The following is a 24,672-nucleotide window of genomic DNA, read 5'->3' on the forward strand; positions in this document are numbered from 1 at the left end:
ATCAATCAATGCTCAGGCACTTCATCATGATCCATACACACACTGAAAATCCTAACTAAACAATTAACAACACAGACATCCCCTCTCTTTAATATTCAACTGCAATCCCATCCACTCCAGTCACTTCATCTTATGCAAAGCTTACACCACCTCTTCTCATTTCACTAAACCATGCCTGAAAGTAAATAATCAGTAAAAAAAAAAAAAAAAGAAATACAGTATTGATCTTTGAATGTCAGCTGATGACAGCGCATGTCCAAATGCACATGGGATCTAACAGAATGTGAGCTCCCATTTGACAGTGCAGGGATGGTTTGATGATGTCAATCCAGTGGTAGGAGCCAATTGGCAGATGGTGTGCCAACAAAGAGAAAAATGTGAGCAAAGGCAGGTGCCACTTCTCCATACATGAAGGCAGACAGAGCCTTAACCTGTATACTCCCATGGAATATATCTCATGCTTGCAAGACAAATTGCAATGGAGAAAAATGGTACCCTACTATAGTATCTAAAGTACAGACAAAGTGCCAATGAGTTAATCATGAATGAAGAAAATATGAATCAAATATGGAAATATTTCACAAAGTATAAACATGTAGAGTGAAGGGATAAAGAAGGAGACATTAAATAAGTGGTGGATACGAGAGATGAGGGAGTGTATGTGCAAAAGTTTATACATGTATATACAATGGTATTCACAATTACTGTGGAGTAAGAAACAAAATGCCAAACAGGTTTGAATTTGATACTAACAAGAACCAAACAACATATGGCATATTACATAAGGTTAAATAGAATAATCATCCTTATATTTAAACTGCTGAAGTATTCTTTCATGTTTAATTTCCCTCAAAAGTCATACACCAACAGTAACAAAAGAATGATTACTATCAGTAAAAATCATACTGTTTAGCAATACATAGTAAAAAAGTATTCCACTAAGGCTACACTAGAAATTTATTAATCACAATATTCAACACTTACTTTTAACCTTTTTCGCTATTGTAGAGAGATCCATTGGGTGCTGAATTATTTCATAATAATCTTTGACATTTTTCTTATTGACAGGTTTCATGAAAGGCCATGACTCCTGCATAGAGAACAGCTTTTGATTTACAATATTGTCCAGGATGTAGTCAAAGGCAACCTGTTGGTAACATAAAGATAATCTGGGTTTAGAGCACAAACAGGAAATTGGGAAGCAGCTAAAGCAATAAATTTTTCTAAATGATACCTTGAATTATCATTCTTTTATTTACTTCTCTTATCTATAGCACTTATGCAACTTCATACAGAGCTATAAGTCAATTTTGTCCTACCTAATTCTTATCATCTGGTGTTCTTTAAGAAAAAAATAACCAAAGACAAGTGAAATACTTCTGAGTCAAAAATACTTTTCATAGAATAAGGCTTTTCTGCTTCAGGACAACTTTATTGCCTTCAAGACTGCACTGGGTCACATCCGATGAGTAGTCAAAGGCAAGTCTCTAAGACATGCTTGTTTGTCATTTTTGTTCCTGTTTTTCAGCAAAAATTTTACTTCTTGGAAATATTTATCATTAGTTGGTAGGCAGCCAAGAACCAGGGAGAACAATTACCAGTACTACCCACCTGGGTATTGGGAAGGTTAAAGATATCTGCTTAGTAATCCAACTTTTTATTGGTTGTCAAGTTGCACTACTCTGACCTAGGCAGCTGTCTTTTCTTTCTGCCCCACTAACATGTGGATTACTGGCAATCTGTCCACAAACATACAATCCCTCCTTGTCATATGTAACACTGACAACACTTAACTTATGCAGCTCATTCTTCGTAACTCTAGATATTTCTGTGGTGAGCACTACCCACTAGCCCTGCCTTTCGGCAAATTGGTAGAAAAAGTAGATAGAAGTAGTAGCTAGGAACATTTAGCATGGACCATCAGGTAGAAAAGTAGGTAGTAGGAGTAGGTAAGAGCACTGAACAGTAGCAGTCAATAGGAACATTAGGTAGGAGCCTCTGCAAACACCCTGCTAGACTTGCCCTATGCCAGTGGCCTGTTGAAGGTGAGGCACTAAAAGCTAAGAAGTGGCACATGGGTTCTTTAGTTATGGAGACTGTTGCTGTGGCCACCCCTCTGAGGGAGTTCCAGCTGGAACAGGCATGAGACATGTAGATAAATAGACAACCTAATCTAATGAAGAATGATTGCTCTAACCTTTTTAAGTATCTACTTATAATTTTGACCTCCACTATTTCCTAAGTCTGAATCTCTCCTCACACCACTCTTCCACATGAAATGTGTTGATGAAATTCAACCTGGGCAAATGTAAAATAATGAGGAAGGGACAAGGTGGCCTCAATAGCATTATTACCTAGCAGGAAATAAGCTGAAGGATTCTATATGAGAAGGAACTAGGAGTAAACATCATCCTTAAATGTTGCCTAGGTCCCTTATTAATAAAAAAGTTAAGGAGACAAATTGTCTGCATACAAGTATCAGAACCGCTGTCATGTATATGGATACAGATATATCAGGCAAGCTATTCATAGCCTACATAAAGCCAAAACTAGAATATATTTCTCAGGTTTAGTCACAGCACCTAATGAAGAACAACAGGCTCATCAGAGAAGGTTCAGATGGGGGGCAAAAAAGATGGTACCAGAATGAAGCAAGCTAAGCTACCTACCTTGGTACAGTGAAGTGTGAGGGGTAACTTGATCACAACCTTTAAGTTTTCAAAAAGGATCAACAAAATGTACAGTTGACAGTTATTTGAGAAATGTAGCGATAGGGCAAACAAAGAAAAGAATATGAAATTAAGTAAAAAAATTGTAAATAAGGATGAAAAGAAATACTTTTATAGAATATGAATGGCGGATGAATGGAACAGATTGACTGAGAACATGTTAATGCTAAAAACATACATATGTATTTAAGATGTTGTATGACAGTAGAGAGTGTTTAAGGGATGGGGCCCCATGAGTGTAAAACTACCTCCTCATACAGGACAAATTGGGAATTACACACACACACACACACACACACACACACACACACACACATATACCTCAACCAACTCTCAATGGGGTCGGCCAAGTGTCAGTGGATCTCTTGAGCCACCTGAGGTCAACTCTCAACCCCTCCCCCCCAAAAAAAAACAACTTGGATTATGCCTGATTGGACCTACAATCACACATGACAGTCAACCTTCAATGAATTTAACTGCAAATGACAAATATATATATTAGATAACTTTACCAGTGAACTAGTGAACCAGTGGCACAAAGTTTCTCAATGGGACTGCGATTTAATGTCACAGTTGTGGTGGCCTGGTAAAAACATTATGGCACTAATATTTACTGGGATCCTCTAACCAGTGAACTAGTGAACCAGCAACTCAGTGTAAATCTTCTCTGTGGTCACCCACTGTAAACATCGTGACACAGACAGATATGAGCACCAGCCCGGTCTTCACAATGTTACCCTTGTCACCGAGACCTCCTCCCACCCTCCACTAACCAACATCCATCACCATAATCACTTTGTACCAACCAATGCTAATACAGACAGCTAAAAGAATAGTCCCATACCTACTGTTGTAAATTTTAAAAACAATCCATGAATAGGTGCACAGCAAAGCACCTATTATGTGTAAGTCAATTACTACATTACTGTAACTCAACCATCATGAAACTATTCATCAGTTACTGTCCACCATTAAATACATAATTTGTTACCATACTATTATTGCAACTGAACCAACATGTAACTTTTCATCACAATGTTCTACTAATCATCACTAAATGCAACTTCCTGTACAATGTAGATATACATCACTCATGTGTCTATCCAAAGTGTGGAAGTATCCTGCCCCACCTTGACTTTAAGCTCTTTTGTGATTACCTAGTCACTATCATAACCCCCCTCCCCTGCCCAGGTCTGCAATTTCTCAGCTGTGTTTTCAGAAAAAGTGACTGCCTTAATTCAATAAACTATTCATGATTTTTTATCAATTAATTTTTCTAACCCTGAGGAGAGAGGAAAAAGAATCCTTCCCATGTATTCCCTGTGTGTCATATAAGGCAACTAAAGGGGTTGGGGTGAGGGGGCTGAAAATCCTCCCCTCCTGTTATACTTTTCCAAGGGTGGAAACAGAGAAGGGGGCCAAGTGAGGATTTTTCCTTCTAAAGTTCAGTCATATGTTCTTGACGCTACCTCATTAAAGCTGGAAACAGCAAATGTGTATGAAAAAAATCATCCATTAATCTATTCATTAGTTCATTTATTACTCACAGAAAAAAAAACTATTTACAGTAAAGAAAACAGTGAGTTAGTGTTAAGAGACTGAGTTAAGCATCTCTTCATTGCTACCTCCATTCCTACTTACAGTTATGTAGAACATCCACATCAAGTCAGTGCTAAGTCCTGGATTTGATATATCTTTTATCTTTAGGATCATGTAATCCTGAACAGAAATCATGCAAAAGGGAATTTAAGGTATTTCCTTTCAGGACCAAACATATTTAGGATAACAATTTTTTTTTTCATTTCTATATTTTCCCATGTTTCTTTTTGTGTCTACTTCTCTCAATCTTTTACATTTTCATACTTTTACATTTCCCCCTGACAAAAACTTACAGATGTACCTTGACATTTCTGTCATGTTCTTATTCCTTAATACCAGCATACAGCAATTATTTCACTTAACTAATAACAACACACAAAGTTCTTCTTTAGTTCCTATTTTCCTTTCATGCTTCCTAATTTATGGCTGTCCCTTGTACTTACTTGCTCTTAAAACCTTCATTCTCTTCACATATCATTCCCAGCAGAGCAAGTTATGACTTAATTCATCTGATAACTAAACCAAAATTCAGAACCCTCTAGCATGTTCTGTGGGTCTAATGACTCACTATTTTCTTTACTGTAGATCAGCAGATTTTTTTCTGTGGGTAATACATAAAAACATAAATAGATAAATGGATAATTTTCTCATACATATTTGCCATGATTACAAGATAAAGTGTTTGGGAAAAATCTTAAATGAGCCACCCAGTCTACTTCCCAAGATTCATCATTAAAGTAAAAACAACAAATATTCCAGACCTGGTCATCATCATCTAGTAGGGGATTAATGGCCTTCTCCAACCTCATAAGTCGTTCCTCCTTCTCAGCAAAACGGTCAATGCATAACTCAAGCATCTTCTGTGCAGTTACTGTGAGAGTGCTCTTGACACCTTTGGGAAGATAACAAAAAAAATCTCAGAAGAAAGAACTTTATCTTAAACATTACACTAATATATGTAGAATACTGAAAATCTATAATGCTTGAGATCAAGCAATGTGCAATTCTTGAATTTTTATTAATTTTCTGAAATATTGTAATATCGAAGGGCCACTGACTGTGGTCTGATCATATCATAGCCTTAGGAGTGTTTTGTATGCCTAATTCAGTTTTTTAATGCTTCGTGTTCATTATAAATGTTAATATGTACCATACAAAAAATTTAATAAATAATCATTAAGGTTACTTACATGAAGCATATTCCAAGTTGACAGTAATTTAAAATGTGCTGAATCACAGAATTTAAAAGTTTATGGATTTTAGAAATCAGGATTTCCAATATACTGCCAGTACTAGCAAACTTTATAAAAAGAAACTGTATTGAGAGACTGATACCTCCATTGTTTATCTAAACATAAAAAACGAGAAATTTCCAATAATCAATACATGCCATAGTAAAGTGGTGATTAGCATTCCTGACCATGACACTGCCCAGGTTTGAGCACATAGGTTCAAATCCTGGTTGTGGCAGTTGATCCACAATCAACCCAGCAATTCATCCAACCCTCACTACCCTATCCATAAAAAACTGAACAACCATGATGACATCACACACCTGTACCTACTGTAGACCAACCTTCAATTGGAGCCATTCACTCTCCTCTTTCCTGTTTGTACACATGCCTTACACCCTTGATAAAAACTTCTTACTGCTTTGAGCAGCTTTCCTCCCACACCATTTATTCTTAACACCTTCTACAAAGCATCTCTATTGACCCTGTGCTTTCTCCAGATCTGTAAATGCCACATACAAATTCAAATGTTTTTCTAAGTATTTCTCGCACTTTCTTGAGCAAACACCTGAACCACAAATCTACAACTTCTGAACCACACTGCTCCTCCACAGTCTGATGTTCTAAACATGGCTTCACCCTCTCAATCAATACACTCCCATAAGTACTCATACCTCCAGAGTCTGAACACTTTTCTTTCCCCCTTGCCTCTATATAATGGCACTAAGCATGCATTCCCCCAATCATCAGGAACCTCACCATGATCCATACATAGTGAAAATCTTCACCAACCAATCAACAACACAGTCACCCCCTTTCTTAATAAATTCAACTCCAATACTATCCACCACAAGCACCTTGTCACATTTCATCTTATGCAAGGCTTTCATTATCTCTTCTTTCTTCACCAAATCACCCTCCATGACTCTCTCCACCCCAAACCAAACACCCTACTTCTACCACTCTCCATCTCATCCTGACTCCATGATTAGTTGTCATCACTTCCCCTTTTGCCCCTTCACCAAAGTTCCCATTTGTTTTCTTGTCTTTTGCAAATTATTTACCTCCTTCCAAAGCACTTTATTCTCCTTACAGTTTACAGATACTCACTCCAACTCTCATTTGCCCTATTTCTAACGCTTGAACTCTCCTCTTGACCTCCTACTGCTTTCTTTTATACATCCCCCAATTATATGCACTCCATCACTGTAAGTACCACCTAAACACCTCTCTTTTCTCTTTTACTAGCAACTATTCTTCTTCATCTCATCACTCCCTATCCTTTCTAATCTGCCACCTTCCACCTTTAGCATGTCACATGCGACTCTTACACGTGCCAGCACTGCTTCAATAAATACCTCCTATTCCTAATCCACTTCCTCAGCTTCATTTATCTTTAGCCATTCTACACTCAATATCTCGAGGTATTTCTCCAAATGCACCTCTTCTCCAGGCTCACTTTACTGTCACCACTCTCTTTTCATCAACATTCTTTCCTCTTTTTCAAAAGCCTCTACAAATATTCACCCTCAACTCCACAAGATACTGATTAGACATCCCACTAGCTGCCCCTATAAGCACATTTACATCTATAAGTGTCTTTTACATGCCTATCAATTAAAATGTATTCCAATAATGCCTGCTGACCACCTCTCCTACTCACATACATATACTTAATTATGTTCCTCTTTTTAAACCAGGTACTCCCAATCACCAGTCCTTTTTCAGCACACAACTCTACAATCTGTTCACTATTTCCATTCATGATACTAAAGAACCAATGCCCCCAACCGTACCCTCAACTACCATTTTACCTCCCTTATATGACATGCAGGGAATACAGAGGTAGAATTCTTTCTCCCCTACCCTATATATTTCTTTCTTTCTTTCATACATATTCACCATTTCCCACATCAGTGAGGTAGCATTAAGAACACAGGACTGAGCCTTAAAGGTAATATCCTCACTTGGCCCCCTTCTCTGTTCCTTCTTTTGAAAAATTAAAACAGAAGAGGAGGATTTTTAGCCCCCTGCTCCCTCCCCTTTTAGTCTCCTTCTACAACACACGGAATATGTAGGAAGTATTCTTTCTCCCCTATTCTTTTGCAAAACTAAAAATTGGAGGGAAAATATGTATACATAAACATCCATACACATTCATATGCATGCATATGCATAGCAACATATATGCAAATACATACAAATAAGCAGGCATATACATATAAATTATTCATAATATGTTCTATTATACTTGATCAGCACATACACAGACATATGCATATATACACATGTGCATGTTCATGCTTGCTTGCCTCCATACATTCCTGGTGACACCCTTCGACACAGGAAACAGCATCACTACCCTCTGCTTCAGGGGGTGGGAGTTGGAGGCTGGAAAACTTCCCCTCTAGTTTTTATTTTTGCAAAAGAAGGAACAGTAATAAAAGGGTAAGAGAGACATCTGGTAATAGAAAGAGTGTGGTTGAGAAAGCAGAAGAGGGTGTTTGAAAGGGTTTGGTCACTTGGAGAGAATGAGTGAGAAAAGATTGACCAAGAGGTTATATGTGTCAGGGGTGGAGGGAACGAGGAGAAGTGGGAGACCAAATTGGAGGTGGAAAGATGGAGTGAAAAAGATTTTGAGTGATCGGGGCCTGAACACGCAGGAGGGTGAAAGGTGTGCAAGGAATAGTGAATTGGAACAATGTGGTATACCAGGGTCGACGTGCTGGCAATGGATTGAACCAGGACATGTGAAGCATCTGGGGTTAACCATGGAAAGTTTTGTGGGGCCTGGATGTGAAAAGGGAGCTGTGGTTTCGGTGCATTATACATGACAGCTAGAGACTGATTGTGAACGAATGTGGCCTTTATTGTCTTTTTTCTAGTGCTACCTCACGCACATGCGGGGGAGGGGGTTGTCATTTCATGTGTGGCGAGGTGGCGACAGGAATGAATAAGGGCAGACAGTATGAATTATGTACATGTGTATATATTTATATGTCTGTGTGTGTATATATATGTATACGGTGAGATGTATAGGTATGTATATGTGCGTGTGTGGACGTGTATGCATATACATGTGTAAGTGGGTGGATTGGGCCATTCTTTCGTCTGTTTCTTTGCACTACCTCGCAAATGCAGGAGACAGCAACAAAGTATAATAAATAAATATAAAATATATATATATATAAACATGCGCTGAAAAAGGACTGGTGATTGGGAATACCTGGTTTAAAAAGTGAGATATACATAAGTATACGTATGTAAGTAGTGGAGATGGCCAGAGAGCATTACTGGATTATGAGTTAATTGATAAGTATGCAAGAGAGACTTTTGGATGGTAATGTGCTGAGAGGTACATCTGTAGGGATGTCTGATCATTATCTTGTGGAAGCGAAGGTGAAGATTTGCAGAGGTTTTCAGAAAAGAAGAGAGAATGTTGGGGTGAAGAGAGTGGTGAGAGTAAGTGAGCTTGGGAAGGAGACTTGTGTGAGGAAGTACCAAGAGAGACTGAGTACAGAATGGAAAAAGGTGAAAACAAAGGACGTAAGGGGAGTGGGGGAGGAATGGGATGTATTTAGGGAAGCAGTGATGGCTTGTGCAAAAGATGCTTGTGGCATGAGAAGCATGGGCAGTGGGCAGATTAGAAAGGGTAGTGAGTGGTGGGATGAGGAAGTATGATTATTAGTGAAAGAGAAGAGAGAGGCATTTGGATGATTTTTGCAGGGAAATAGTGCAAATGACTGGGAGATGTATAAGAGAAAGAGGCAGGAGGTCAAGAGAAAGGTGCAAGAGGTGAAAAAGAGGGCAAATGAGAGTTGGGGTGAGGGAGTATCATTAAATTTTAGAGAGAATAAAAAGATGTTTTGAAAGGAGGTAAATAAAGTGCGTAAGACAAGAGAACAGAACAAATGGGAACATCAGTGAAGGGGGCTAATGGGAAGGTAATAGTAAGTAATGGTGATGTGAGAAGGAGATGGAGTGAGTATTTTGAAGGTTTGTTGAATGTGGTAGATAACAGAGTGGCAGATATAGGATGTTTTGGTCGAGGTGGTGTGCGAGGTGAGAGGATTAGGGAGAATGATTTGGTAAAAAGAGAAGAGGTAATAAAAGCTTTGCGAATGATGAAAGCCAGCAAGGCAGCGGGTTTGGATAGTATTGCAGGGGAATTTATTAAAAAAGGGGGTGACTGTGTTGTTGATTGGTTGGTAAGGTTATTTAATGTATGTATGACTCATGGTGAGGTGCCTGAGGATTGGCAGAATGCTTGCATAGTGTCATAGTACAAAGGCAAGGGGATAAAGGTGAGTGCTCAAATAACAGAGGTATAAGTTTGTTGAGTATTCCTGGGAAATTATATGGGAGGGTATTGACTGAGAGGGTGAAAGCATGTAAAGAGCATCAGATTGGGGAAGAGCAGTGTGGTTTCAGAAGTGGTGGAGGATGTGTGGATCAGGTGTTTGCTTTTGAAGAATGTATGTGAGAAATACTTAGAAAAACAAATGGATTTGTATGTAGCATTTATGGATCTGGAGAAGGCATATGATAGAGTTGATAGAGATGCTCTGTGGAAGGTATTAAGAATATATGGTGTGGGAGGCAAGTTGTTAGAAGCAGTGAAAAGTTTTTATCGAGGATGTAAGGCATGTGTACGAGTAGAAATAGAGGAAAGTGATTGGCTCTCAGTGAATGTCAGTTTGCGGCAGGGGTGTGTGATGTCTCCATGATTGTTTAATTTGTTTATGGATGGGGTTGTTAGGGAGGTGAATGCAAGAGTTTTGAAGAGAGGGGCAAGTATGCAGTCTATTGTGAATGAGAGAGCTTGGGAAGTGAGTCAGTTGTTGCTGAATGTGTTTGATAGAGTGGTGGGTGTTTTGGTTGGAAAGGTATGCAAAGTGAGAGAGTTAGGGAGAATGGTTTGATTAAGAGAGAGAGGTGGTGAAAGCCTTGCAGAAGATGAAATATGGCAAGGCAGCAGGTTTGGATGGTATTGCAGTGGAATCTATCAAGAAATGGAGTAACTGTGTTGTTGATTGGATGGTAAGGATATTCATCATATGTATGGATCATGGTCAAGTGCCCAAGGATTGGCAGAATGCATGTATAAAGCCACTGTACAAAGGCAAAGGGGATAAAGGAAAGTGTTCAAACTACAGAGGTATAAGTTTGTTGAGTATCCCTGGAAAATTGTAGGGGAGGGTATTGGTTGAGAGTGTGAAAACATGCACAGAGCATTAGACTGGGGAGGAGCAGAGTGGTTTCAGAAGTAGTTAAGGATGTGTGGATCAGGTGTTTGCTTTGAAGAATGTGTGTGAGAAATACTTCGAAAAACAGATGGATTTGTATGTAGAACTTATGGATCTGGAGAAGGTATATGATAGGGTTGATAGAGATGCTATGTGGAAGGTCTTAAAAGTATACGGAGTAGGAGGTAAGTTGTTAAAAGGAGTAAAAAGTTTTTATCAGGGACACAGGACATGTGTATGTGTAGGAAAAGAGGAGAGTGACTGGTTCCTAGTGAAGGTCAGTCTGTGGCAGGGGTGTGTAATGTCTCCATGGTTATTCAATTTGTTTATGGATGGGGTGATGAGGGAGGTAGATGCAAGAGTTTTGGAGAGAGGGATGAGTAAGCAGTCTGTTGGAATGAGAAGGCATGAGAAGTGAGTCATTGTTGTTTGCTGATGATACAGCAGTGGTGGCTGATTCGAGTGAGAAACTTCAGAAGTTTGAGACTGAGTTTGAAAAAGTGTGTGAAAGGAGAAAGTTGAGGGTAAATGTGAATAAAAGTAAGGTTGTTACATTCAGCAGGCTTGAGGGACAAGTTAGGGAGGATGTAAAGTTTGAATGGAGAAAGGTCGGAGGAAGTGAAGTGTTTTAGATAACTGGAGTACACTTGGGAGCAAATGGAACCATGGAAGCAGAAGTGAATCACAGGGTGGGGGAGGGGGAGAAGGTTCTGAGAGCAATGAAGAAGGTGTGGAAGGAGAAATCATTATCTCAGAGAGCAAAAATGGGTATGTTTGAAGGATCAGTAGTTCCAACAATATTATAAGAGTTGTAAGGAGGAGGGTGGATGTGTTGGAAATGAAATGTTTAAGGACAATATGTGGTGTGAGGTGGTTTGATCGAGCAAGTAATGAAAGGGTAAGAGAGATGTGAGGTAATAAAAAAAAGTGCAGGGTGACAGTGCAGAAGAGGGCATGTTGAAATGATTGGAAATATGGAGTGAATGAGTAAGGAAAGATTGACAAAAGGATATATGTGTCAGAGATGGAAGGAACAGGGAGAGGCAGGAGACCAAATTGGAGGTGGAAGGATGGAGTAAAAAAAGATTTTGAGTAATTGGGGCCTGAACATACAGGAGGGTGAGAGGCATGCAAGGAATAGAGTGAATTCGAACGATGTGGTATACAGGGGTTGACATGCTGTCAGTGGACTAAGCCAGGGATATGAAAGGTCTGGGGTAAACTATGGAAAGGTCTGTGGGGCCTGGATGTGGAAAGGGAGCTGTGGTTTCGGTGCATTACACATGACAGTTAGAGACTGAGTGTGAACGAATGTGGCCTTTTTTTGTCAGTTTTCCTGGCACTGCCTTGCTGAAGCAGGGGTAGTTATGCTGTTTCCTGTGGGGCAGGGTAGCGCCAGGAATGGATGAAGGCAAGCAAGTATGAATATGTACATGCTCTCTTTTTCAACCCATGCACCTTCCCCTTGACCTCCTGCCACATTCTTTTGTGCATCTCCCAGTCATTTACACTCCTTCCTTGTAAATATCGCCCAAATGCCTCTCTTTCCTCTTTCACTAACAACTTCACCTCTTCATTCCATCACTCACTACCCATTCTTGTCTGCCCACCTCCTACCTTTCTCATCCCACAGGCATGATACCTACATTAAGAAAACCAATCTATTATGAGAGGCTGAGGGATACATATTTGCCCATATGGAGGGGAGAAGGTAAGGGAGTGCCCCAATTACATCCTTCATATTTCTAAATCAGTCAAATGATAATGACATGTCACTGCACCAAAGATGGAATGACAGTGTAACAGAATTCATGCCAAGAAACTAAAAAAAAAAAGTTAGAAAATGTTCTTCAATGTGGAAACTTACCATTGATAAATTCATAGATTACTTTTGAATTTTTCACAACATAATAATCAAATCGTCATACTTTTACATAACTGACACAACTAGACTGTCTTTCAGAGACTGAATTACAAGAAATCTGATTTGCTCACATATTATTCTTCAATTAAAATATGGTAAATATTTAACAAGGCTGAGAACATAAACACCTGTGCATGTTGTTTCAAAATCCTGGACAATCTGGAACATGAATTCTGCTCTTCCAATGAAAATGAAAACACATACATGTATACATCTACTGATGTGTAGGTAGATTCACAAAAAATGAAACATTAGCTCATTCCATACACAAAAAACATACCATTAGAGAAATGAAGACCATTTAGCTGACAAATATGCAAGTGAATTACTTAATAACGTCTAAAGACTTTTCAACAGTGTGATTAATTGCTGTGCTATTTGAGAAAAGATGTCAAAATAAATCCATTCAATTACTGTGTAATCCAAAAATAATTAACAATTCAAAAACTGGGTCAATTCAAAATTACCATTATAGAGCCTTGAATTTTCTACTATTTGCGAGATGTCAGACAGGAATTCTTCACGGCTCTGATATTTCTTCTGGCGCAGATTGTCGCGAATAGTTGATAGGTCCATTGGATGGTTCACAATATTATAGTAATCAGGTACTTGCTGAGAAAAAAAGTAAATGAAATCATTAAATTCACATACACATAATAAAAGAATAATCTATTTTGAAGAGTTCCTGCTACTTCAAGGGTATGCTACAATCAGCAGCTGGTAAAGGATTATATTCTTTAAAGTGAGAAGCTTATCATCAAGAGTGCACTTCAATGATACAACCTAGCTGAACACAACACCCAACCCACAGCATAACATATACAGGTGAAATCCAACAATGCTATATATGTATGTACATACATACATAAATATATTTTTTCATACATGTTTCACGTTTTCCACATTAGCAAGGGAGCACAAAAAACAGGCAAAGAAAGGCTGCATTTGCTCTCATCCATTCTCTCACTGTTGTGCATATTGCACTGAAACCACAACCTCCTATCCCCAACCAGGTCCTGGTATACCACATCGTTCCAATACACTCTATGCCTTGCATGCCTTTCACCCTCCTGTATGTTCAGGCCCCAATCACTCAAAAGCTTTTCCACACCATCATTCCACCCTCCAATTTGGTCTCCTCCGTCTCCTTCTTCCCGCCACCTCTGACACATATATCCTCTTTGTCAATCTTTCCTCACTCACTCTCTCCATGTGTCCTAGCCATTTCAACACACACTTTTCTGCTCTCTCAACCACACTCTTTTTATTACCACACATCCCTCTTACTCTTTCATTACATACTCAATCACACCACCTCGCATCACATAGTGTCCTCAAACATTTCATTTCCAACCCATCCACCTTCCTCCACACAATCCTATCCATAGCCCATGCCTCGCAACCATATAACATTGTTGGAACCATTATTCCTTCAAACGTACCCATACATACCCAAGATAACATTCTCTCCTTCCAAATGTTCTTCATTGCTCCCAGAACTTTGGCCCCCTCCCCCACCCTGTGACTCACTTCTGCTTCCATGGTTCTATCCACTGCTAAATCCACTCCCAGATATCTAAAACACTACACTTCCTCCATTCAAACTTCAAACTTAGCTCCCAATTAACTTGCCCCTCAACCCTACTGAACCTAATAACCTTATTCTTATTCATATTTACTCTCAACTTTTTCCTTTCTTGGTAAAAACTTTTCACTGCTTCTGGCAACTTACCTCCCACACCATATACACTTACAACCTTCCACAAAATATCTCTCCTATCATATGCCTTCTCCAGTTCCATAAATGCTACATAAAAATCCATTTGTATTTCTAAGTATTTTTCACATACATTCTTCAAAGCAAATACCTTATCCACACACACTCTACCACTTCTGAAACCACATTGCTCTTCCCCAATCTGATGCTCTGTACATGCCTTCACCCTCTCAGTCCATACCCTCCCATATAATTTCCCATGAATACTCAACAAACTTATGCCTCTGTAATTTGAACACTCACCTTTATCCCCTTTGCCTTTGTATAATGGCACTATGCATGCATTCCGCCAATCCTCAGGCACTTCACCATGATACATACATACAATGAATATCCTTACCAACAAATCAACAACACAGTCACCCCACCCCCTTTTCTAATAGATTCCACTGCAATTCTATCAGAACCTGCCACTTTGCCGGCTTTCATCTCCCACAAAGCTTTCACTACCTCTTCTCTGTTCACTAAACCATTCTCCCTGACCCTCTCACTTCGCACACCATCCCAGCCAAAACACCCTATATCTGCCACTCCATCACCAAACATATTCAACAAACCTTCAAAATACTCACTCCAGATCCTTCTCACTCCATCACAACTTGTTATTACCTCCCCATTTGCCTCCTTCACAGACGTTCCCATTTGTCCTCTTGTCTTACACACATAATTTACCTCTTTCCAAAACATATTTCTATTCTCCCTAAAATTTAATGATAATCTCTCACCCCAACTCTCACTTGCCCTCTTTTTCACCTCTTGCACCTTTATCTTGACCTCCCGCCACTTTCTTTTATACATCTCCCAGTCATTTGCACTACTTCCCGGCAAAAATCATCCAAACGCCTCTCTATTTTCTTTCACAAACAATCTTACTTCTTCATCCCAACACTCACTACCCTTTTTAATCTTCCCACCTCCCACCTTTCACATGCCACATGCATCTTTTGTGTTAGTTATCACTGCTTCCCTAAATATATCCCATTCCTCCCCCACTCTCCTCATGTCATTTGCTCTCGCCTTTTGCCATTCTACACTCAATCTATCCTGGTACTTCCTTACACAAGTCTCTTTTCCAAGCTCACTTACTCTCACTACTCTCTTCTCCCCAACATTCTCTCTTCTTATCTGAAAACCTCTACAAATCTTCACCTTTGCCTCCACAAGATTGTGATCAGACATCCCTCCAGCTACCCCTCTCAGAACATTTATATCCAAAAGTCTCTCTTTTACACGCCTGTCAACTAACACATAATACAATGACGCCCTTTGACCATCTCTCCTACTCGCATATGTATACTTATGTATATATCTCTTTTTAAACCAGGTATTCCCAATCACCAGTCCTTTTTCAGCACACAAATCCACAAGCTCCTCACCATTTCCATTCACAACACTGAACACCCCATGTACAGCAATTACACCCCCAAATGCCATGCTTACCTCCGCATTCAAATCACCCATCAGTATAACCCAGTCTCGTGCATCAAAGCTGCTAACGCACTCACTCAGCTACTCCCAAACACTTGCCTCTCATGATCTTTCCTCTCATGACCAGATGCATAGACACCAATAATCACCCATCCCTCTCCATCCACTTTCAGTTTTACCCTTATCAATCTAGAATTTACTTTCTTACACTCTATCACATGCTCCCACAACTCCTGCTACAGGAGAAGTGCTACTCATTCCTTTGCTCTTGTCCTCTCACCAACCTCGGACTTTACTCCCAACACATTCCCAAACACCTCTTCCCCTTTACCTTTGAGTTTCATTTCACTCAGAGTCAAGACATCTGAGTTCCTTTCCTAAAACATACTACCTATCTCTCCTTTCTTCTCATCTTGGTTACATCCACACACATTCAGACACTCCAATATGAGCCTTCAAGGAGGATAAGCACTCCCTGCTTGACTCCTTCTGTTTCCACTTTTAGAAATCTAAATACATGGGTGGAGGGGTTTCAAGCCCCCTGCTCCTGCCCCTTTAGCTGCCTTCTACAATACACGGGAATACGTGGGAAGTATTCTTTCCCCCCCTATATTGGGACTAATAACCTTCAAACATACCCATTTTTGCCCTCCCAGATAATGATACCTTTCAAGATATTCTTCAGTGCTCCTTGAACCTTAACTCCCCTCACCCACCCTAAGACTCATTTCTATGCATGTGTGTGAGTGTGCTTGTGTGTGTAGGAAAGAGTAGTGTCTGTTTATATGAATGAGTACAGAAGTTCCTTGCAATCATGGGGGTAATGTAAATGAAACATCCTATGCTTGGCAAAACTATGGCTTGCACGGTACAAGGCCTAAGGGAAATGGGTTGTTAGGAGTAGAGATGCTAAACAGACATAACCTATATCCTTTAATGAATACTTCAAGGTTAAAAATTGAGATTTCCTTATTCAAAAAAACAAATGCTTATTCTAATAGAGTACTGTACATAAGAATGATGAACAAAACTATACAGTAATAATATAGTAGCACAACTCCCGCAAAGCAGCCAAACATGTTGAATGCACAAAAGACTACCTCAACACTCACCCAAGTAATGCAATCTTATTATAGCACTCCTGCCTCTCACTAACAATTGGGGTCTTCCAGGCTGTGCTACAAGCAGCCTGCAGCCATGTAACATTGCCCAATACAAGGAAAAAATGTTGAAAATGCAATGGATAAATGTGGATATTCAACACTTAATGGTATTATTGCTAAATGGTATACATTATTCTAAGCATGTACACTCAAATTTTGTGGCTGATAAAATCATGGCAGGCTTAGGACCTCTGTATGCTTATTTAAGTATAATATACTGTTTATGTTTCTGAACTCAGCCTGCTCGAGATTAAATGAGTGAAAAGTCACCTTTGGTGGGACTATATCACTAGAAGTGTCTTTTAAAAAAAAATTTCACTCTAAAGGATTTTACATTCCCCTGCTAATAAGTAGCCTAGTCGTAGGCAGCAGGGTGCTTCTGGAAAGAAGGTTATGCTAAACTCTTTCAAAGAAAATTAGTCCTTGGGTAATTAAAAACTACATAATTAAATAACAGACTATCTACTATGCAGCCCTACTAATCATCAGGTGACACCAAACCTCTTCTCCTCTTCCCAAGGTGACCCCTTCCCCCATGTCAACCTCCCCTAGCTCCCCATCCAACATACAAATGATCCAGATAACCAAAAACAAAGTGTATATTTTCTATGGTAGGGGAGAAAATTAAAAAGCTTTAAAGGATGTCAAGTATGCATCACAATTTTTCCCAGTCATGACTAGATTTGCTTTGTGTAGACTGACTATACATATTCTTCAGGAAAACACTTTTAAACAAAATGGGGCTTTTTGTGCATTTAAGTAAATGTTCTTAGCATAGTTCTGTTCATAGAGAATCTTTGAACTGATCCCTACTAAATCTCAGCCATTTGTAGTTCCAGTGATGACCTAAACTATATCTTTATGGATTGTCCCTGTAATCTTCAACCTTGATGGTTGTTTTAAGCAAGTTTCCCAAGTTTGTAGTTCGACTTAAAAACATAAAATCCTTTACATTAAGGAATAATTAATGAAAGGTGAAGATGCAGTCTTCTAATATATCTACCATTCAACAAAATTTCTATAATACCAACCTTAACATTAACAGGGAAAAGGAATGGCTGAGCATCTGTCATTTCTCTCATGTCATTCAAAATCTCCTCAAAAATGGTAGAGAGTGTTATTACAGGATCTATTCGTCGTCGATTAACAGATCGTTCCTTTCGCTTTAAGTAGTCACAGTGAACTACTGTGCCAGCTCGTCTTCGTTTGGCATTTTTGACCTGATCTTTAGGTACTTTCAGTACCAACGATCGTCGTTTCAGCTCTTCTGCATGCTGTAATAGAATAAATTATATACTAAAGTTACAATATATATGATATACATACTTTTTCCTGCAACTGCTGAAGTTCAATATGATGCTTCATGTGTAAACAAATTCTATATCAAATGTCATTAACCTATGAAAAACAACATTTAAAGCATTCACAAACTTACAAGGGAAATGAGTCACACGTGATATAGGATATGGGCAAAATTATGTGCCAGGGATTTACATTAATTCTGTACTGATATTGTGAGGAAGTTAACTGTAAGGCTAAAAAAATGCTTTGCTGCATTATCTTTCTCCGTCTTTATATATAACTGGGTGTAATCAAGTACCATCCCACAAGAAACTCAATCTAACACCAATCTTTTCATTCTTTCTCTGCATCAATGAACAATACAAATAAACTCTTCACTCAAAATGCATATCCTTCCCATATATAATCATGGAAAACTGTGTACTGCTATATTCCTTCCTGAGGGACCAATACATCTTCAAGTACAGATCTGTCAACTGCAAAGTTCAGATTCAAGAAACTTCCAGTATGTGGATACTTACATAAAGTGGATACTACCATGAACATCTGTCCAAGGTAAGTATTTGATATAGGTTATATTAGAATTTTCTGCAAATATCTGTAATTCTTAATTCAGGAACTAATTAAAAACCTACTGAAGAGAAGTGTGTTCAATAATTATATGAAAAATACAATCTACCATGTCATTCACTGAGTAAAAGTTGCATGTATCTAATGTAACTACACTGCATCCAAGCACTCATATATTATGTAATGCTTCTATTTCTCTCAGTCATTTTTACCATTATTATTCTGATCAGAGAATTATTATTGATACTAAAAGTAAGGTCAAGGAAGGGAGAGATAGGCAGTAAATCTGGAGAAAGGAACCTGGATATTCTAGCTCTAAGTGGTACAAAACTTAAGGGTAAAGGAAATAAATAGTTTAGGAATGTCTTAGGCTAATGTCAGGAGTTGATGCAAGGGTGAAATCTTAAGAAAAAGTAGTACTACTGCTGATGCAGGAGTTGTGGGAATGAGAGAAAGACTGTTGGGAAGCAAGATACAGAGTGATGTAGGTAAAACTGAAAGTGGAATGCAAGAAAAGAATGACTGTTATTGCTTATGCATCTGGCCATGAGAAGAAAGATGATAAGAGGTAAGTGTTTTGGGAGCAGCTGACTGAGCATGTCAGCAATATTGATGCAAGAGACCTGACATAATGATGGACAATTCAAATGCAAAAATGAGCAAAGAGGCAGATGAGGGTATAATTGGGGGGAATAAGGTTCCCAGAATAGTTAATACGAATAATGAACAGCTTGTGGAGTTATGCTGGAAAAGGGTTGACAACATGAAATACCTGGCTTAAAAAAAGGGATGTACATAAGTATATAAATGTGAGGAGAAGAGTTAGTACATGGGCATTATTAGATTACATACTTCATACCTCACTGAAGTGGTAGGGGAGGCTATTTCCTGTGTGGCTTGGTAGGGACAGGAATGGATGAGGGCAAGCAAGTATGAATATGTACATGTGTATATATGTATATGTCTGTGTATGTATATGTGCATGTATGGGCATTTATATATATGTGTGTATGAGTGACTGGGCGATTCTTCGTCTGTTTCCAGGCGCTACCTTGCTGATGTGGTAAAACAGCAATTAAGTATAATAATATTAATAATAACAATATGTATGTATGATATCCCTGGGGATAGGTTAGAAAGAATACTTCCCAGGTATTCCCGGCGTGTCATAGAAGGTGACAAAAGGGGACGGGAGCAGGGGACTGGAAACCCCCCTTTTATTTAGATTTCTAAAAGGGGAAACAGGAGGAGTCATGCAGGGAGTTCTCATCCTCCTTGAAGGCTCAGATTGGGGTGTCTAATTGTGTGTGGATGTAATCAAGATGAGAAAAAAGGAGAGATAGGTAGTATGTTTGAGGAAAGGAACCTGGATGTTTTGGCTCTAAGTGAAACGAAGCTTAAGGATAAAGGGGAAGAGCGGTTTGGGAATGTCTTAGGAGTAAAGGCAGGGGTTAGTGAGAGGACAAGAGCAAAGGAAGAAGTAGCACTCCTGAAGCAGGAGTTGTGGGAATAAGTGATGGAGAGTAAGAAAGTAAACTCTAGGTTGATATGGGTAAAATTGAAAGTAGATGGAGAGAGATGGGTGGTTATTGGTGCCTATGCAACTGAGTGAGTGTGGTAGTAGCTTTGATGCACGAGACAGGGTTATAGTGATGGGTGATTTGAATACAAAGGTGAGTAATGTGGCAGTTGAGGGTATAATTGGTGTACATGGAGTCTTCAGTGTTGTAAATGGAAACGGTGAAGAGCTCTTGGATTTGTATGCTGAAAAAAGACTGGTGACTGGGAATACCTGGTTTAAAAAGAGAGATATACATAAGTATACGTATGTGAGTACAAGAGATGGCCAGAGGGTGTTATTGGATTACATGTCAATTGACAGGCATGTAAAAGAGAGACTTTTGGATATTAATGGGCTGAGAGGGGCAGCTGGAGGGATGTCTGATCACTATCTTGTGGAGGTGAAGGTGAAGATTTGTAGAGGTTTTCAGAAAAGAAGAAAGGAAGTTGAGGAGAAGAAAGTGGTGAGAGTAAGTGAGCTTGGAAAGGAGACTTGTGTGAGGAAGTACCAGGAGAGATTGAGTGCAGAATGGCAAAAGGTGAGAGCAATTGATGTAAGGGGAGTAGGGGAGGAATGGGATGTATTTAGGGAAGCAGTGATGGCTTGCACAAAAGATACATGTGACATGAGAAAGGTGGGAGGTGGGCAGATTAGAAAGGATTGTGAAATGGTGCGATGAAGAAGATTGTTAGTGAAAGAGAAGAAAGAGGTGTTAGGATGATTTTTGCAGGGAAGTAGTGCAAATGACTGGAGGTGAAGAGAAAGGTGCAAGAGAGGCCAAATGAGAGTCAGGGTAACAGAGTATCATTAAATTCAAAGGAGAATAAAAAGATGTTTTGGAAGGAGGTAAATAAAGTGCTTAAGACAAGAGAACAAATGGGAACATTAGTGAAGGGGGTAATAACAAGTAGTGATGAAGTGAGGAAATGGAGTGAATATTCTGAACGTTTGTTGAATGTGTTTGATGACAGAGTGGCAGATATAGGGTGTTTTGGTCAGGGTGGAGTACAGAATGAGAGGGTCAGGGAGATTGGTTTGGTGAACAGAGAAGAGGTAGTGAAAGTTTTGCAGATGATGAAAGCTGGCAAGGCAGCGGGTCTGGATGGTGTTGCAGTGGAATTTATCAAAAAAGAGGTGACTGTTGTTGGTTGGTTGGTAAGGATATTCAATATATGTATGGATCATGGTGAAGTGCCTGAGGATTGGCGGAATGCATGCATAGTGCCATTGTACAAAGGCAAAGAGGATAAAGGTGAATGTTCAAATTACAGGGGGCATAAGTTTGTTTGAGTATTCCTGAGAAATTATATAGGAGGGTATTGACTGAGAGGGTAAAGGCATGTACAGGGCATCAGACTGGGGAAGAAAAATGTGGTTACAGAAGTGGTAGAGGATGTGTGGATCAGAAGTTTGCTTTGAAGAATGTATGTGAGAAATACTTAGAAAAACAGATGGATTTTATGTGGCATTTATCGATCTGGAGAAAGCATGTGATAGGGTGGATAGAGATGCTTTGTGAAAGGTTGCAAGAAGCGGTGAAAAGTTTTTACCAAGGATGTAAGGCATGTGTACGAGTAGGAAGAGAGGAAAGTGATTGGCTCCCAGTGAATGTCGGTTTGCGGCTGGGGTACGTGATGTCTCCATGGTTGTGTAATTTGTTTATGGATGGGGTGGTTAGGAAGGTGAATACGAGAGTTTTGGAGAGAGAGGCAAGTATGCACTCTGTTGTGGATGAGAGGGCTTTGGAAGTGAGTCAGTTGTTGTTTGCTGATGATACAGTGATGGTGCCTGATTTGGGTGAGAAACTGCAGAAGTTGGAGACAGTTTGGTAAAGTTTGTGAAAGAAGAAAGCTGAGAGTAAATATGAATAAGAGCAAGGTTATTAGGTTCAATAGGGTTGAGGGACAAGTTAATTGGGAGGTAAGTTTGAATGAAGAAAAACTGGAGGAAGTGAAGTGTTTTGGATATCTGGGAGTGAATGTAGCAGCAGATGGAACCATGAAAGCAAAAGTCAGTCCCAGGATGGGGGAGAGTGTAAAGGTTCTAGGAGCGTTGAAGAATGTGTGGAAGGCGAGAACATTATCTTGGAGAGCAAAAATGGGTATGTTTGAAGGAATAGTGGTTCCAACAATGTTATATGGCTGCGAGGCATGGGCTATAGATAGGGTTGTGTGGAGGAAGGTGGATGTGTTGGAAATGAAATGTTTGAGGACAATATGTGGGGGGAGTGGTTTAATCAAGTAAGTAATGAAAGGGTAAGAGAGATGTGTGGTAATAAAAAGAGAGTGGTTGAGACAGCAGAAGAGGGTGTATTGAAATGGTTTGGACACATGGAGAGAATGAATGAGGAAAGATCAACAAAGAGGATATGTGTGTCAGATGTGGAGGGAAGAAGGAGAAGCAGGAGACCAAATTGGAGGCAGAAGGATGGAGTGATAAAGATTTTGAGCAATCAGGGCCTGAACATAGAGGAGGGTGTAAGGCATGCAAGGAGTAGAGTGAATTGGAATGATGTGGCATACCAGGGTTGACATGCTGTAAATGGATTGAACCAGGGCACGTGAAGTGTCTGGGGTAAACCATGGAAAGGTCTGTGGGGCCTGGATGTGGAAAGGGAGCTGTGGTTTTGGTGCATTACACATGACAGCCAGAGACTGAGTGTGAATGAATGTGGCCTTTTTTGTCTGTTCCTGGAGCTGCCTCACGGGAGGGGGAATGCTATTTCCTATGTTGCGGGTGGCGATGGGAATGGATGAAGGCAGCAAGTATGGATATGTACATATGTATATATGTGTCTGTATGTGTATGTTTATGTATGTATATGTTGAAATGTACATGTATGTATATGTGCATGTGTGGGCATTTATATATATACCTGTGTATGTGGGTGGGTTGGGCCATTCCTCATCTGTTTCTCTGCGCTACCTTGCTAAAGCAGGAGACGGTGGTTAAGTGAAGTAAATAATAAATATAAAGTATGTATGAAAAAATAATACAAATAATAATATATAAAACTGATAGGCATGCAAAAGTGCCCTGGATATGAGTGTGCCAAAAGGGATAGCTTGTGAGATGTCTAATCATTACCTGGTGGAGGCAAAGGTGAAGATTTGTAGAGGTTTCCAGAAAACAGTTAATGATATGGGTGAAGAAAGCATGGTGAAGGTGAGTAAGCTTGGAAATGAGACATGTGAAGAAATACTGGAAGAGAATGAGTACAGAATAACAAAAGTAAGGAGGGGGGGTGAGGAATGTACGATATCTATGGAAGCAGCACTGGCATGCACAAGAGAAACGTGTGGTATGTGGAGGGTAGGAGGTGGGCAAGTGAGAGAGGGGTAGGGAGTGGTGGGTTGACAAAGTAAAGTTGCTAGTGGGAAAAAAGAGAGAGAGTTGTATGGGTGTACTTACAAGGAAGGAGTGCAAAGATTGAGAGACATATTAGAGAAAGTGGCAGGAGGTAAAGAGGAAGGTGTAGGAGCTAAAAAAGAGTGCAAATGAGAGTTGGTTACATAGAATTATATAAATACATAGACCATACAGACCCAGGGTTCAAACGAGGTGGTCTGGCCTAACCACTACTTGAAAAGAAATATGTAGTCTCCTTAAAAGTAGAAGAAAAGAATAACAAAGGAAAGGCTCTCTCCCCACCCTTTATCCCTTTCAGCAACAAGCCAGATGGAGAATAGGAAAAAAAATACCTTACAAGATTAACATGCCTGAAGGCATTTCTTACAGGAAAGTCAAAAGGTAGAATGAACATGAATATGTCATGCATCCCATTGCTAACAACATGCATCCATTCACTTGAACAACAGCCTCTTGATACCATGCCTGTATTATCTCTAATGTTGAAGAATGATACAACAATTCTTACTAACTCTCTCAAAACAGATGACATGGATTTATCAATATTAGTATGTTGCTGCAGCATGGCTGGTGGTTGAGAAGGTAGCATGATATACCACTACATCATGATGATTGATTAAATGAAACATTCAATACAGTGACAAGTGCTTATCAAGCTTAATTTCGAAGATATTAAGGATGCTGCTCTGATCAACATTTTCTAGTAGCTTATTCCACAAAATAATAATGTAGTTCATAAAGAAGTACTTTATACAGTCTAGATTAATTCTGT

The 24,672-nt window shown here is 39.4% G+C and overlaps 1 protein-coding gene across 1 annotated transcript in view; it reads right to left on the bottom strand.

Moving 5' to 3' along the window:
- Taf1 (TATA-box binding protein associated factor 1) overlaps nt 1-24,672 on the bottom strand; it is a 323,621-nt gene that overhangs the window by 67,878 nt on the left and 231,071 nt on the right. The window contains exons 25-28 of the mRNA XM_071676313.1: nt 18,130-18,372; nt 13,198-13,342; nt 5,090-5,220; nt 985-1,147 (exon numbers count right to left, since the gene is read on the bottom strand). Of these exons, the coding sequence (XP_071532414.1) occupies nt 985-1,147; nt 5,090-5,220; nt 13,198-13,342; nt 18,130-18,372 (682 nt within the window). The remainder of the gene's footprint in view (nt 1-984; nt 1,148-5,089; nt 5,221-13,197; nt 13,343-18,129; nt 18,373-24,672) is intronic.

The sequence above is a fragment of the Panulirus ornatus genome, chromosome 1, assembly GCF_036320965.1.
Source record: "Panulirus ornatus isolate Po-2019 chromosome 1, ASM3632096v1, whole genome shotgun sequence".
NCBI classification, from domain to species: domain Eukaryota; kingdom Metazoa; phylum Arthropoda; class Malacostraca; order Decapoda; family Palinuridae; genus Panulirus; species Panulirus ornatus.